The sequence below is a fragment of the Bombina bombina genome, chromosome 2 (genome assembly GCF_027579735.1).
Source record: "Bombina bombina isolate aBomBom1 chromosome 2, aBomBom1.pri, whole genome shotgun sequence".
Lineage (NCBI taxonomy): Eukaryota > Metazoa > Chordata > Amphibia > Anura > Bombinatoridae > Bombina > Bombina bombina.
The window spans coordinates 274,083,014-274,098,800 of NC_069500.1; the positions used below are offsets into that span (position 1 = coordinate 274,083,014).

Sequence of the window (15,787 nt, forward strand, 5' to 3'; positions counted from 1 at the left end):
TCATATTTATGTCTATTTTCAGATTTGCTTTGTTCTCTTCATTATACACAGGTTGAGGAGCAGCAATGCACTACTGGGTGCTAGCTAAACACATCTTGAGAGCCAATGAGCATATATGTGCAGCAGCCTATCACCAGCTAGCTTCTAGTAGTGCATTGCTGTTCATCAGCCTACTTAGGTATTAGTTCCAACAAAGGAGAACAAGAAATTTGATAATAGAAGTTGTTTAAAACTGAGTTCTCTATCTGAATCATGAAGAATCAAGTTTAAAGGGACAGTAAACACCAAAATTGTTGTTGTTTAAAAATGTAGATAATCCCTTTATTACCCATTCCCCAGTTTTGCATAACCAACACAGTTATATTGATATACTTTTTTACCTCTGTGATTACCTTGTATCTAAGCCTCTGCAAACTGCCCCCTTATTTCAGTTCTTTTGACAGACATGCATCTTAGCCAATCAGTGCTGACTCCTAGGTAATTCCACGTGCCTGAGCTCAATGTTATCTATGTGAAACACATGAACTAACGCCCTCTAATGGTGAAAAACTGTCAAAATGCTTTCAGATTAGAGGCGGCCTTCAAGGTCTAAGAAACTAGCATATGAACCTCCTAGGTTTAGCTTTCAACTAAGAATACCAAGAAAACAAAGCAAAATTGGTGATAAAAGTACATTGGAAAGTTGTTTAAAATTACATGCCCTATTTAAATCATGAATGTTTTTTTTTTACTTGGCTGTCCCTTTAATTTTGTCTTTACTGTCCCATTACAATATGGGCACTCCAGTCTCTATAGGGGGAGCAGAACAAGCACAATTGTTAGAGGTATCTCTAAACACTTTGCAGTATGGTGTTATCTTCCTTAAATAAACATTTTATGCTAGATTACATTTTGAGTTTACTGAACCTTTATGCAGAAAAATATTTTTAAATATCTTTATTTTTCAAGTGCAACAGACAGATAGAAGTAATTACATTCGGTAGTATTTACGTGGTATATGATTACATGGCAAATGATAACATCAATTATAAAACAGTTGTCATGTCAATACTGTAGCCTGGGTCTTGAAAAGTGATAAAAGAAAAGAGCAAAAGAAAAAACAAAAACAAATTTCCATCGTGCACAATTTTTCTTTTAACCTTAAACACAAAATAATATTAACTTCCTAACTCTCAGCTGGCATAATTCACTCTCCGACCACCTCCTCCCCCCCCCCCCCCCGGGAACTTCTCCGAACTAGTCTACCAGTCTCCTCGCAATGTTGCCTCTAAAACGTACTCTGTGTTCTTAAATGGTGCAATGATTATAGTACGCGAAGTATCTGGTAGTGTGTGAATAAAGGGTCCCCATTTGTTAAAGAAGGACCGAACCCTAGCATTCATGTCTCCTAAGCCGTCTGCTTGCTCAATAAAAAGTTGCTTTAGCAACGCCTGCTTTAGCTGTGTAACAGTGGGTGGGTTTCGTTTGAGCCAATTTTGGAAGATCAGATGTCTCGCCATCAATACTATATTAGAGATAAGTAGTTTAATATGTTTGGGTAGGCCTAAAAAGTCAAGGAATACTACATTCTGAAATGTCCAATCCCCACAGGGGCATTGTATTTTTGTCTTTACCCAGTGTGCCGTCATCTTCCAGAATCTGACTAGTTTAGGACAGTTCCACACCATGTGTTCAATATCCGCATCTATCAGACTGCACCTAGGACACTTACTGTCCCTGTCTGCCTTCCATCTCTGGAATTTCCCAGGGGTAACATAGCTGTCGTGTATTAGCTTAAAATGGGATTCTCTCACCTCTGAGGAGAGAGTTGCTGACTTTACTCTACTGATGCTTTTCTCAACTTCCACCGCTGTCACAACTTTTGCAAGCCTATCACTCCAAATGGAGGCTATCTTGTCTATGCAGGTTGTCCCCGCTAGTCTGTTCATCTTTGTGTACAATGGTGCTATAGAGGTGATGCCATATCGAGCTAATTCTATGCTTTGTTTTATAGCTGTTTGGTCTCTGTTGTTCCCCTCCCTCCGTAGTGTGTCAAAGTAATGTCTGGCTTGCAAGTAAGCGTAGTGATGTGTTCTGGGCAGGTCAAACGTGGTTCTTAGGGTTTCAAAAGTCTGCATGAGTCCCCCCTCCCTTGTCATTGTTTGACCTACTGTGCGAAGTCCCTGGCTCTTCCACTGAAGAAAAGCTTTAGTCGATATACCTGCAGGGAACTCAGGGTTGCCGCACCATGGCAAATATGCGGTCAATCTGTGGTTGCCCCCTAGTGTCTTGCAAAACTGTCTCCAAGCTCTCGCCGGTTGGGCCAGGAGCTCCATGTCTTTTAAGTGTTTGGTCGCTTGGGTTTGGGTCATGTGTGGGATCATCTCTAAAGCCCATGGTTTCGTCAGTTCATTTTCCAACCTGGGGTCAGAGAACTTTCCCCGTCCCGTCAGCCAGTCAATAACAAATTTACATTGGGCCGCCCAGTTGTATAGTTCAAAGTTTGGTAGTGCTAATCCCCCCATCTCCCTTGGGGCGGTAAGCTTGAGAAAACTGACCCTGTGTTTCTTGTTGTTCCAAATAAATTGAAGCACCTTTCCCTTAATGTGATTTAAGTCTGATTTTCGCAGTATTGCTGGCAGAGTCTGGAAAAAATAAAGCAGTTTGGGGAAATAGATCATCTTTATAAGTCCCACCCTTCCCGATAGGTTCAAGGGCAGCGAAGTCCACCCCCCAATCAGGCTGTCTAATTGTTTAAGCAAGGGACCATAGTTAATAGAGTACCATCTGCGTGGGTCTGTGTGTAGTGTAATACCTAAATATTTGAAGTTACCCTCCACTATCCTAAAGTCATAGCCGGGAATTTGTTTTTTACCTTTTGACAATAACCAGAGTAGTTCAGTTTTGTCAGTGTTGACTTTGTATCCAGAGACTAAGCCAAATTCATTAATTATTTCCATCAATTTTGGAATATTTTTTTGAGGGTCTTGTACGTATAACACCATGTCATCAGCAAAGATCGAGACATGCAAGGTCGACTCGCCTATGCGCATCCCCTGCATTGTCTGCCTAATTTTTATTGCCAGGGGCTCTATAGCCAGGTCAAAAAGGAGTGGGGAGAGGGGGCAGCCCTGTCTAGTGCCTCTATGGAGTGTGAAGGGTCTGGTAGGTGTGCCATTGATTAGGAGGGATGCTTGGGGTTCTCTATAAAGATTCTCAATGGCCCTGACAAATGCACCTTCGATGCCCATCTTGCCCATGGTGGTGTATAAATGTTCCCACAAGACCTTGTCAAAGGCTTTTTCAGCGTCTAAGAATAGTAGGGCTGCCTCGTCATGTGTCGCTATGTTCTGGTTATGTTGCGTTATGTTCCAATAGTGTTGGATAATTGTTTGGACTCTTCGAATGTTAAGTACTGAAGATCTCCCCTTAACGAAACCCGTCTGATCCTCGTGTACTAATGTCGGGAGTATATTTGCTAGCCTGTTTGCAAGGAGTTTAGTTAGGATTTTGTAGTCCTGATTAAGCAGGGAAATAGGACGATATGACTGAGTTAAAAGGGGGTCTCTACCCTCCTTTGGAATAATACTGATATTGGCTTCCGCAAACCTGGGGGAGGGTCTAACTTCACCACTGAGGAGACCATTGAACAGCTGCGTCAAAGTCGGGCCTATATCGGTTCCCATTATTTTATAAAACTCTGCTGGCAAGCCATCAGGCCCTGGAGTTTTCTCTAATGTTAGATCCTTAATTATGGTCAGAATTTCGTTCAAAGTAACGGGGCTATTGAGGCTGTCAAGTTGGGCTCTGTCAATCATTGGTATCCGCAACTGTTCCCAGAATCTGTCCATATCCCTTGGCAGTACCTCCTGTGGTGAGTAGAGATCTTTGTAAAAGTCAGTAAATGCCCTTTGGATGTCTTCCTCCCTATTCAAAACTACGTCGCCCCGCTTAATAGCCAGTATAGGATTTCTTTTTGTCGATAATTTCGTCATTCTCGCTAGCAGTCTTCCCGTCTTGCCTCCGAACCTATAGTACCTAGCCTGTATTTTAGAGTGTGTTTTGTTGGTTTGTTGGAGTATATAGTCATCTCTTGCTCGCTTAATGTCCTTGTATTTGAGTCTGTTGATTGTGTTTGGGTTCCTAAGATATTTATTCCTCGCATTTAAGATCTGTGCTAGTAGGAGTTCTGACTGTGCCCTGCTCTTTTTCTTGATGTTTGCGGCGTAAGCCGAGATAACCCCCCTCAAGACAGCTTTAGCTGTTTCCCAGAACAGTATAGGGTCACCTGCATGCAATTGATTGGTCTCTGCAAATGCCAGCCATTCCCCTAGGATGTGTCTATAGAAGTTGGGGTCTTTACATAAATACGCTGGGAACACCCACCTATTGGTTTTCCCCCTCCCGGGACTAAGTTGGATCTTGACTGCTACTGGGGCATGGTCTGAGATCGTTATTGGGTCTATCTCAGCTCCCAACACTCTGGGGCATAGCTCTGTGGATATCAGAAAATAATCGAGTCTGGCCATGGTGTCCTTTGCTACTGACATGCAGGTAAAATCCCTCTGCTCCGGGTATCTGGCTCTCCAGATATCTTGTAGCCCTAAGGTTTTCTTGAAATTATGAAGTATTAGGGATTCTTTTTTGGAGTTTCTAAAACTCTGAGGGGTAACGGCTTTCTTATCTGGGTTATAAAATCTATCGGCAGGGACCTGAGGAGCAATATTGAAATCTCCTCCGACAACAGTGGGCAGCGTGGTAAACTGCATTATCTTAGCGTGCAATCCCCTCCAGAAATGTTGTTTCTGTCTTTGTGGCCCATACACTCCTACCAGAGCAAAGGGGACTCCCATGACCTCTAATTGAAGCATTACAAATCTCCCCTCCTGATCTATGTCGGTCTTAGTGATAGTGTACGTCAGGTGTTTTCTAAGTAGTATAGCCACACCTCTAGCTCGTCTCAGTTCGTATGGGGTGTATATAACTTCTCCCACCCAGCCCTGTTGCAATTTTTTGTGTTCAAGGTTCGTCAAATGTGTTTCCTCTAATATGGCTATGTCAACTTTTCTAGATCTTAGGTAACGCAGGATAGATCTGCGTTTTTGCGGAGAGGTTATGCCTCCCACATTCCAGCTCATAATATGTAGGTTATGTGTCATCTGTAACTCGGTTTGTGGATGGGATGTAGGGTAAGAAATTGATTACACGTAGGTCCGATAACACATTGTGTAAGAAACATTTTAGGTGTCTTGTTTGTACTTTACCACCAGATTTCAGACTAAGAACATTTCCCTTTGTCGGAGAGTCCCGGGGGAAGAGGAGAGCATTGTGCCAGCTAACTAAAAATAAAAACAACACAATTAACAACATTGAAGACAAATTAAACAGACATTTCAGCAGATAGCTTTTAGAAAACAGAACCAATTGTTTTTTTCTTTCCATTGAAATAGCAATCACTTAGCGTCTAATTCAATAACTGTGTATAAACTTATTCATTACTTTGCTGCACTTTATCCCCTTTAGTTGTACTACTTTGGTATGTTGAGAATGATTTTCCCCTCAGTTGTTCAGGTCAGGTCTCTACCTAAATGATGTGGTTGTGACTATCTTCGTGTTTCGCATCCCTCTATTTTCTAGTGCCAGAAAGGGTCACCTCTCCTCAGAGTATGTGTCTCCCGTATGTGTAATTTGTATTGGTGGAAATCAGCCTATCAGTTCTAGCATGTGATCCTCTCCGCCTGCCTGCCAGCGGGGGCCAGCATAGGAGGAGAGTATAATGTATAGGGGCACTGGAACTAGTAGTGTGCTGGAGGGTACCCTCTCCTTAGGTGAATGACCTTCATAGTGGGGGAGCTTGGGAGCTAGAGCTAGGTAATCAAGCATGTCATTCAGTAGCCTCTAATACTTTTCTACTGGCCGCTCACCAAAATTATAAGCTAAAAGGTATTTGCAGTATGAAACAGAACAAATGAACAAACATATTCCCAAAGGCGTTCATGTTACCATATTAACCACTGAAAGACAACAAAAGCTATTAACATAATGAGGGAGAGGGGTGTTCCCTTCCATAAAGTCTTCTAGTGAGGTAGACTCATGTAAATGTGGGTGTCTCAATAGTAAATTTTTCTAATTTTCCTCCCTCTCAGTGCTTATCAACAGGTCTTAGCATGTTACCAGTCCCTCAGATTGGGTTCTCCATCCTTTCAGGTTTCCTTGTCAGCTAGCTCTTGTTCAAGTCTCAGGAACTTTCGCAGATGTTTAGGGTCATCGAAAAACTTAATTCCCTGCTGAGTCTGTAGTTTAAGTTTTGCTGGGAACAGCAGGGACACAGATCTCCCTGCCTCAATCAGCGATTTGCAGTAGGGAGAGAACTCCCTTCTTCTCCTGGAGATCTCGGCAGAGTAATCTTGGAAGATGAGGATTTTTTTCCCCTCAAACAGCAGTGGGGAACATTGTCGATAGGCTCTCAAGATCGTGATTTTATCTTTGAAATTAAGATAGCGTATCATCACTTGTCTGGGTCCCCTGGTTGTCTTTGGGTCTTGGTTAATGATCCCTATTCTGTGGGCTCTCTCAGCTACACATGGTATATCCTCAGATGAGAGGTGCAAGAGAGTGGGCAAGGTTTTTTCTGCAAATTCTAGGAGGTCAGTGCTTGAAATAGTTTCTGGCAGTCCCACAATGCGCAGGTTGTTCCGCCTTGAGCGGTTTTCGAGGTCGTCGAGTTTATCAGTTAATAACTTGTTTTGGGCCTCAAGCGCTATTATTTTGCTGGAGTTTTCTCGCTGCCTAATTTCTCCATCTCCCACCCTTTGTTCCACATGTTGGAGCCTTGAGGAGAACGATTTAAACTCAGATGACAGAGTATCCATTCCCGTTTGTAGTTGTTCTATTTTAGGCAGGAACAGGGCTGATATTTGGGACACTATAGGGTGGGTGTCCAATGTCTCTTCATCTGCAGCATCTGTGGCCATAACCTCAGCAGTATGAATTTCTGCTACTGCTTTGGTTTTTCTGTCTTGGTGTTTCTGTCTGCTCGACATTGTACCAGTGGTCTTCACAAAACTGGAGTAGTACCTCTGCATGCAATGTGCCTCCACTCAGGGAAAGTGGTTTGCGCTGTAAGTGGCTCTAGGTGCCGTAAAAAGGTATGGATTGCGGGGGGTGCAGCGCAGTGTGAAAGGCTTATTTCATAACCAGAAATCGAGCATTATTCTCAGTATCTTTCAGAGCCATATAGAAAATCGGCATAGTCAGCCCTCTTCTCTCTTTATTTGTCTTATTGTCCATTCGGATGTGGCTTATAGTCGATCCCTACGCCTGAGGGTGTCTGCTTTCAAACTTTTATTCCCGCTTGCCATTCCTCAGTGATAGGACTTCTATTTCCCCAATGTGTAGTAACACCGGGTCGGTGCATGTATTTGGAGCGTCTCTGTACTCAGTGTAGGCCAGCCCACGTGGCTTAGAGTTCGCCTAAAAGTGTTTAAGATTGGCCTGTCGTATGGCTGTACGGGTAGCAATGCCAGAGTTTATGTGTACCACACAGCAGGGGAGTCTGGCTATGTTTTGTTCGCAGCCCTTAAAGTGTTTTGCTGTATGTTAAGTGCCCCGGTTTCTTACCCGCGGTGTTTCCAAGATGGCGGCTCCCCTCTATGCTTTTCTCCGGTCTCTCACTCCGCCACTCCTCGGTCTTAGTAGCGTTTGTCTTGGCAGCTTATAAGACCGGTACGGTAGGTTATCTGAGTGCGGTGAAATCTGAGCAGCAGTGAGGTGTTAGCAGTTGTTTCGTCGCGGCCGCGACTTTTCTTATTAGCGATATCTCGTTCCGGTGGGGGAGCCGTTGGCTTTGACTCCGTGCTGCAATAATGTCCGGACAGGTCCAGTAGGTCACCTGTCAAGGTTGGCGAGCTTTGTGGGCTATTGAGGTGTAGGATTTAGGAGTTTATCAGTCTATGTCTCCGGAGCTCCTTCTACCTGCGTCCTCACTCTTTGCCCGCCCACCGGAAGTCCATGCAGAAAAATATTTTAAACATTTTAAATAATGATCTTTTACATACATGGAAGTTTAATGTCCCTGAGGTAGAATATAACTGTTTTAGATGCAAAATCAAACATTTCTTATAACCCTGGCTTACATATTTTTCACTCTAAAGATGGTTTTGCGAAGTTTACAACTTGCAACATTTTAACTCATGATGGCAAATTGGGACATTTCATATCCCCTTACGGTGCTGTCTTGGTTATAACATCTTTCAAATCAACTGTAACTAAACATACTGCATAAACAAATGTAACTTACTGTGTTGGCAAGTTCCAGATAGCTTCCCCCCACGTTATTGCTTAGGCTGGAAGTCTGACAAAGACGTTTTTGCAGGGCCGTCTGAGTCATAGTTTTGCCTCCAAATTCTAAGAACTTCTGCATGATTAAATCCATCTTCGGCTCAGGGCTCTGGAGATCCCGCGCTCCCGAGTCATATTCCCAGCTTTCCCGTACTCCAGATAAGGCACCTGTGAGAGTTGGACAAAATGATGTCATGGTTAGAACACATGCAAAAGCAGCCCCTCACACTATGTGTTCAGACAAAGCTATTTAATATGTGATGTTTTCTGAAGTAAAATATCATATGATGATAAATGAACACATTTTACAACTGCATATATTCCTGAATAAATGTGAGTGCGTGAGGTGGCATAGTTATGTGATCAAACGGTTGGTCCAAGTCCTTATTTCTCAAACTGTGGTTCATGTACCCCTGTGGTACTGTACATGTAGTAGTGGTAAGGGCTTGCCCCTCTATTATTCTCCTCATTTCTACTCTAAAGCATCTCTAAAAGGCCAGATTCTAAGTCAATGCCAGGTCTGGTCAGCTGTTCACTTACTGTGACTGACACAGCTGTAGGGAAATCCATAGAATGTAACCCAATTACATGACAGTAATAATCAGTGTATGTGATGAAGGTAGATGCAGTTACATGAATATTAGTTTCTTTATTATCTGTTGTTCTGATATTTCCAAATGTATTTGCTGCATTTGCATTCAGGATTTTGAAATAAATGTATGAAAAAAGAAAAATAATATATCTGTATACACGACTGCCTCTTATTTTCAACCTAATAAAATGTATGTGCTGCAGTTAGGTACCTATGTCAAAAATGTATGCCTAGAGGGCTTGCTACAAAAAAACTTGAGAAACAATGGTCTAAGCCATTAGTGATCTGTGTAAAGATTGAGCATTATGGGTAAATATTTAGGGAGTCCCAGGGTTCCTATTAAAGGGACATCAACAGCAGAAAGAAGTGCAGCACAAATTAATTCCTAATTTGGGATTATCCTGCAAATTGTGGGACAATTGTGAGTTGAAATAGCTATTTTGGTTTATGTGCACAAAATGATAATGCAGACCAGAAATGATTGTTAATACAATGATTTGTGCTATTTATTGGGAAATATAGCCTCAAAAGCATTAGAAAAAGAAATCATTAGAAGTACAGAGCTACATAATATAAAGTCATTGTTCCCATTTACAGACTAGTGAAAAATATTCAAAATTGTATTAAAGGGACATGAAACCCATTTTTTTTCCTGATAGAGCATGCAATTTTAAACCCCTTGATCATTTAGACAGAACAGTGCAGTTGCACTCAAAAACATCAACAGTGCAATAAAAAGTAACTTTTAATAGGGCATAATAAATTACAAAAAAATACACAGGTGGTGAGCCCCCAAAGAAGAATCCTTACGCGAGAGCAGAAGATGGCAGTACTATTTCCTGACATGTAGTGATATAGATACCTACCTAGGTATCTCTTCAACAAAGAGTACCATGGGAACAAAGCAAATTTGATAAAAGAAGTAAATTGAAAACTTTTATTTAAATTGTATGCTGTGTCTGAGTCACAAAATACAATATTTGGATTTCATGTCCCTTTAAATGTAAATGTAAACTAGAACAAACACATAACCATAATTGCCTGTAAATTAGTTTATTCATATTTAAAATAGAACTATATCAGTACTGGTGAGCATATGGCCTCAACTACCATATAAGTCTTTAGGTTTGGGTGTCACATTCCTACATATACCTCTTCTCCTTTCTAGTTGAGTACATTCAAGCACAGCTATATGACTGACTCTGTTAGACACAATCTAGACATTTTCTACCAAGTGGTTCCAGCCTTCATATGAGTCTGCTTTAAATGTGTACAATAAAAAAAGTCAGAGAAAGAATGGTCCGCATAACCTTGCTATGAAACGCTGCTTCTGTTAAAGCAAACATATTTAGCTGGTAGGGACAACAAGGCCACCTTTCACTCTTTCACTGATGTAAGCAGGTGTACGTTGTGTACACACAATTCAGAGAGTTGCACAATTTAGAAACTGACACTTTGTGAACACTTTTGGTGCCCATGACCAGCACAGTTTGTATATTATATTTTAATTAGTTTCCTGCTTGGCATGTTTTATGAACAGATACAAAGTAATTGCGCTTCCTACTCTTAAATTTCACAAAAAAGAGTCCTTGATAAAGAGAGGAAGTACAGCCCCAAGGAGGATTCTGAATTTTAGGAAGTTACGTATTTACGCAACATATGATCTACAGCATAAAAATGATGAACCAGTATGCTTAGATTTATACTGAGATTTCATGGGAAGGCTCATTGACGCATAACTAATAGGCATCCAATCAAATGTGGGTTCTATTTTCTGTACAGTTGATTCTGGAAAAGATGTACACAACCACGCAAAAACCTAAGTCTTCCAATAGTATTGCATAGCATCTAGTACATGTAAAAATGTATTATATAATCAAATTTGACCCTTTTTACAACACTCCCGTGTACTACAAAATAGTGGTGCAGAAGTATCAAATTCGATTTCAATCAAGATTGAAAAGAAAAAAAAAATGAAGGAAGTCTTGTTAAGAGTGCACCATTATTTTTTATATGTTGTGGAAGAAGTAAAAAATTTGCTTTGTCCCATGCTCCCTTAAGAGGCCAAAAAGCAAATGATTATACCTAAGTTTTCAAAATGCTGCAAATTGGCTAAAACTGCTATTGTATTTGCAGCATTTGCAGGTTACAGACTTTGATTTTGGGCTTCTCTAGTGAGTATGGAACAATCAGAATTTTTACATCAAAACATGTGGTGTTTAATGTCTTTTTAACCTTAATAAAATCTATAAGGGAAGACATACAAGGACATTTTCCTGGGCAAGAAAAAAAAGGTCCTAACCAGAAGTCAACTTAGCAAAGAGGAAAGTGTACTTCTCTGTAGCAGTGAGAGGGAAAATTACATGGAGGAGCAATTTTGGAGACTGGAGTTTTGCCAAAGCCATCTGGAAATACAGATGTGAATTATCTGAAAGCATGGAATACTGAGCAACACCAAAACCTGCTTCAAAATTATATCTTCATGTTGATAAACTATATGACCAAAATTATGTGGACACCTGATCATCACACCTATAAGAGCTTGCTAGACATCCCTTTCCAAAACCATGGGCACTAATATAGAGTTACCCCCATTTGCTGCTATAACTGCCACTATTTTTCTGCTAAGGCTTTCTTCAAGATTTTGAAGTATGTATTTGTGCCCATTCAGCCAAAAGATAATTTGTAAAGTCAGTCATTGATGTTGGACAAGAAGGCCTGACTCGCAATCAGCATTTAATTTTATCCTAATGCTGTTCAGATGGGTTGAGGTCAGGGCTGTGTCCAGGCCACTTGAACTCCTCCACACCAAACTCACCAAACTATGTCTTCATGGACCTGGTTTAGTGCATGGGGCACAGTCATGCTGGGCCTCCTAAAACTGTTGACACAAAGTTGGAAGCAAAAAGATGGCTAGACTTTCAGTGGAACTAAAGGTTTCAAGTCCAACCCTCCCCCCTCCCAAAAAAAAAGCCCCAGACCATTATCCCTACTCCACCAAACGTTTAGAGACTATGGGGCCCATTTAACAAGCTCCGTAGGGAGCTTGTGGGCCCGTGTTTAAGACCGCTGCTCCATAACCCTGTCCGCCTGCTCTGAGCAGGCGGACAGGAATCACCAGAAATCAACCCGATCAAGTACGATCGGGTTGATTGACACCCCCCTGCTGGTGGCCGATTGGCTCGCGAGTCTGCAGGGGGCGGCGTTGCACCAGCAGCTCTTGTGAGCTGCTGGTGCAATGCTGAATACGGAGAGCGTATTGCAGTATAACTGTAAAAAGCTGACAGGAAAATATCACCTGAGAATCATTATGTAAAAAAGGAAGATATTTTATCTCACAATTTCCTCAGCTCACCAGAGTAAGTTCTGTGTAAAAAGTTATACTTCAGCTGCTGTCCAGCTGCAGGTAAAAAAAAAAACATGAAGAAATTAACTGCAGCCAATCAGCATCAACGGTGCTGAGATCATGAACTCTTTTACTGTGATCTCATGAGATTTGACTTAACTCTCATGAGATTTCATAGTAAACTTCCTTAAACTGAATAGAGAAATAACACGAGTGTGCACGAGGCTCACTCCCTTGCTTGTCCCGGGACAGACTTACCGATTTGCTGCTTAAAGTCCTTTGCAATGGGGTTTGAATACTTAGGACATTTTGAGGTAAAATATCTTTCTTTTTTACATAGAGATGCTCAGGTGATATGTTCTAGTCAGCTTTTTACAGCTATGCTGCATCACTTTCAGGTGTTTAAACATACATCTCAATACAAATTATTGCATAGCAAATTAGCACATCTAGGCAAGTATCCCCGCTTGCTTTGACCCAGGAAAACTTAGCTGCTATTGATAAGTTCCAACAAGAACAAAACAGGCTGTCTAGCAGTGATTTCTGTATTTTCTGCACTCTCCCTATTAGTGAATCGCTGTGTGTTAAAGGGACATTATACACTCGGTTTTTCTTTTCATAAATGTTTTGTAGATTATCTATTTATATAGCGCATAAAGTTTATTTTATTTTTAAATGGATAGTTTTGCTTCATTTTAAATAACATTGCTCTGATTTTCAGACTCCTAGCCAAGTCCCAAAGTTTTAGGAGAACACCGACGTATACCTACTCCAGCTTGCTCCTGTTTGTGTAAAGGGCCTTTTCAATGGTTTTATACTGGAATTTTATATCAGTATCTGTGCATATTATTCTTTATAGTAGTGTCTATTACATGCAGTTATATGAAAATTGGCGTATACTGTCCCTTTAACACAGTATGAAGCAAAAAATCTGAGATGTTGAATATCTAATTTGCATATCTTACCCAGAATCCTCTTGTGTATTGGTAACAGTGCATATGGAGTTTTCCTGGGTAAAAGAAAGCGGGAACCCTTGCCTAGATGTGCTAATTTCCTATGCAACAATTTTTATTGATTTACTTTTCTGACATGCAGGATTTTAATCTCAGACTTTTATCTCCACCATAATTTTAATGAATTTATATGTGTATATATATATATATATATATATATATATATATATATATCCTTTAATATAAAAGGCCAAGTGTGTTTGTCCGAAGCTGTCATGCACAGTAGAGACAGTCTACCTGATCTGCTGTCCACGGCGTGAGCGGGACCAGGCGCGGTCGCGCACGTGCAAGAGAGACAGATCAAAAGAGAGAGGGAAGAGAGAGAAAGAGAGGGGGATTCCAGCGTATTTGTGGTTGACGGCTTGATAAATATGCCCCTATATCTCAAAAACCGACGCTGTTACAGACATGAAATTTGGTATTTTGATTCTCCTTGAAAAATAAATTAACACGTGTTTTACCATTTCCCCAAACTCCACTTAAGGGGGGTCAAAAAGGGGGGGGTGATTTATGAGGATACCTATATCTCAAAAACTAAAGATGTTACAGACTTGAAAATTGGTATTTAGATTACGAGAAAAACCGACAATGAACGAAAACTCAAGAAGTTCATGTCAGCAAGTGTGCAACCTGAACGGGCACACATGTGAGAGCACATGTCGTTGCGAGTGGTCGGGTTTTACGCTATTTTTTTACAAATCACAAAATCCATGCGAGCAAAGCTAGTATATACATATATATATATATATATATATATATATACACACACACCTATACATACATATATATTTATATATATTTATATATATATATATATATATATATACACACACACACATACATATATATATATATATATATATATATATATATATATATATACACACACACACACATACATATATATATATATATATACACACATACATATATATATATATACACACACACACACACACACACACATACATATATATATATACACACACACACACACATACATATATATATATACACACACACACACACACACACACACACACACATACATATATATATATATACACACACACACACACACATACATATATATATATACACACACACACACATACATATATATATATACACACACACACACACACAAATACACACACGCGTTTTTTAAGCTGCCAATTTTTAAAAAGGACCATTTCAAGGTGCTCTAACAACGTGTTTTGTGAGCTCTTCTCAAGCAGTAAATTCTCATTCAGCCCTCTTGAACCCAATATCTTTATACAATTTGCACAAGTCACATCACTAAGCTGGGAGAAATACTGCCAACAAAATCTAAGAAATCCAGTGATATAAACTGATATAGAAATGTTTTTATCCGAAATGGGGTTCTCAGGGTTAAACATGGACAACAATCCCATTTCATGTTGTCTGTACTATGCCAAGCTTGAACTCAAATCAGTGATTCCGATGCAGGCACATGATGCCTTTATTAGAAGTGATAAAACACACAGGAATACATCTACACTACAATGCTACTGAACATTTGCATTATAATGTTATTATAGATTACAGAAAAGAGCAGACCCAGAGGCAGCTTGAGATCTGACTGGCACTTAGGAAACGTTGCATAAGGTGCCTTGTGAAAGCTGTTGTGTGTCAGCCTCAGGCCAGCACAGCTGATTACTGGCACATACAACAAACCTTCTTGCACAGTTACTTATGCACATCTACACACGCAGCTGCAACAACTCTTTATTAACATAAATATTGTTGTGAGCTAGTGAATAAGGTAAATAAAATAGTCTCTGGAGGATTTATAGTGCAAGTGAAACAGTTAATTAGTAAAACAAACTCTTCAGTTTGCAAAGACTAGACAATGCACACAGCAAGGTATGGGTCACTTATTAACTGTTTCACTGCTGGGCCACTCACACAATCTGGCCTGAACGTGAACCAAACTGCTCATGAGCACTCCCTTCTTCCTCCATTGCTACAGTTTGGCTAAGCACAGGGAGAAGGTTGAAGATAAGAGAGAAAGAAGAGCCAGCCTAAAGGAAGTGTAACAATTTGTAAAAAGTGTACTTTAATTTGTTGTTGGAAAGGTTTATTACAGTAAAACTCTTGTTCACCATAACCATACACAAAGATGATTAGTTTTAATCAGTTATAATAATTACAAGAGCTTGGTCTATGATTGGGCCAGGTTGGACCACAGGACCCAGGTGGCAGGGGTGGCACATTCCTAATCGGATTTGTTTTTTTTTAGTGTGTCTTTTAACTTAAATTACTCTCACAGGGGGTTAATCAGCTGGAATTTCTGGACTTTTTTATTTATTAAACTAATAAATTATTATTTAGTTTATCAATTTTTTATGACATTTTTATTACATTTATCAAGATTTTATTACATTTGTAATTAGGAACAATATAGTTTTATGAATATCCCTTAGAAATGATTGTAGAGGTGGAAAACCCTTTATCCAAACTGTCTGGGACCAGAAAAGGTTTGGATTTTGGAAT

At 40.2% G+C, this 15,787-nt stretch overlaps 1 protein-coding gene across 2 annotated transcripts in view; it reads right to left on the reverse strand.

Moving 5' to 3' along the window:
• MCC (MCC regulator of WNT signaling pathway) overlaps window positions 1-15,787 on the reverse strand; it is a 1,086,108-nt gene that overhangs the window by 832,033 nt on the left and 238,288 nt on the right. For both annotated transcript variants that reach the window (XM_053701549.1, XM_053701547.1), the window contains exon 3: window positions 8,279-8,487. In XM_053701549.1, coding sequence (XP_053557524.1) covers window positions 8,279-8,487 — 209 coding nt within the window. The remainder of the gene's footprint in view (window positions 1-8,278; window positions 8,488-15,787) is intronic.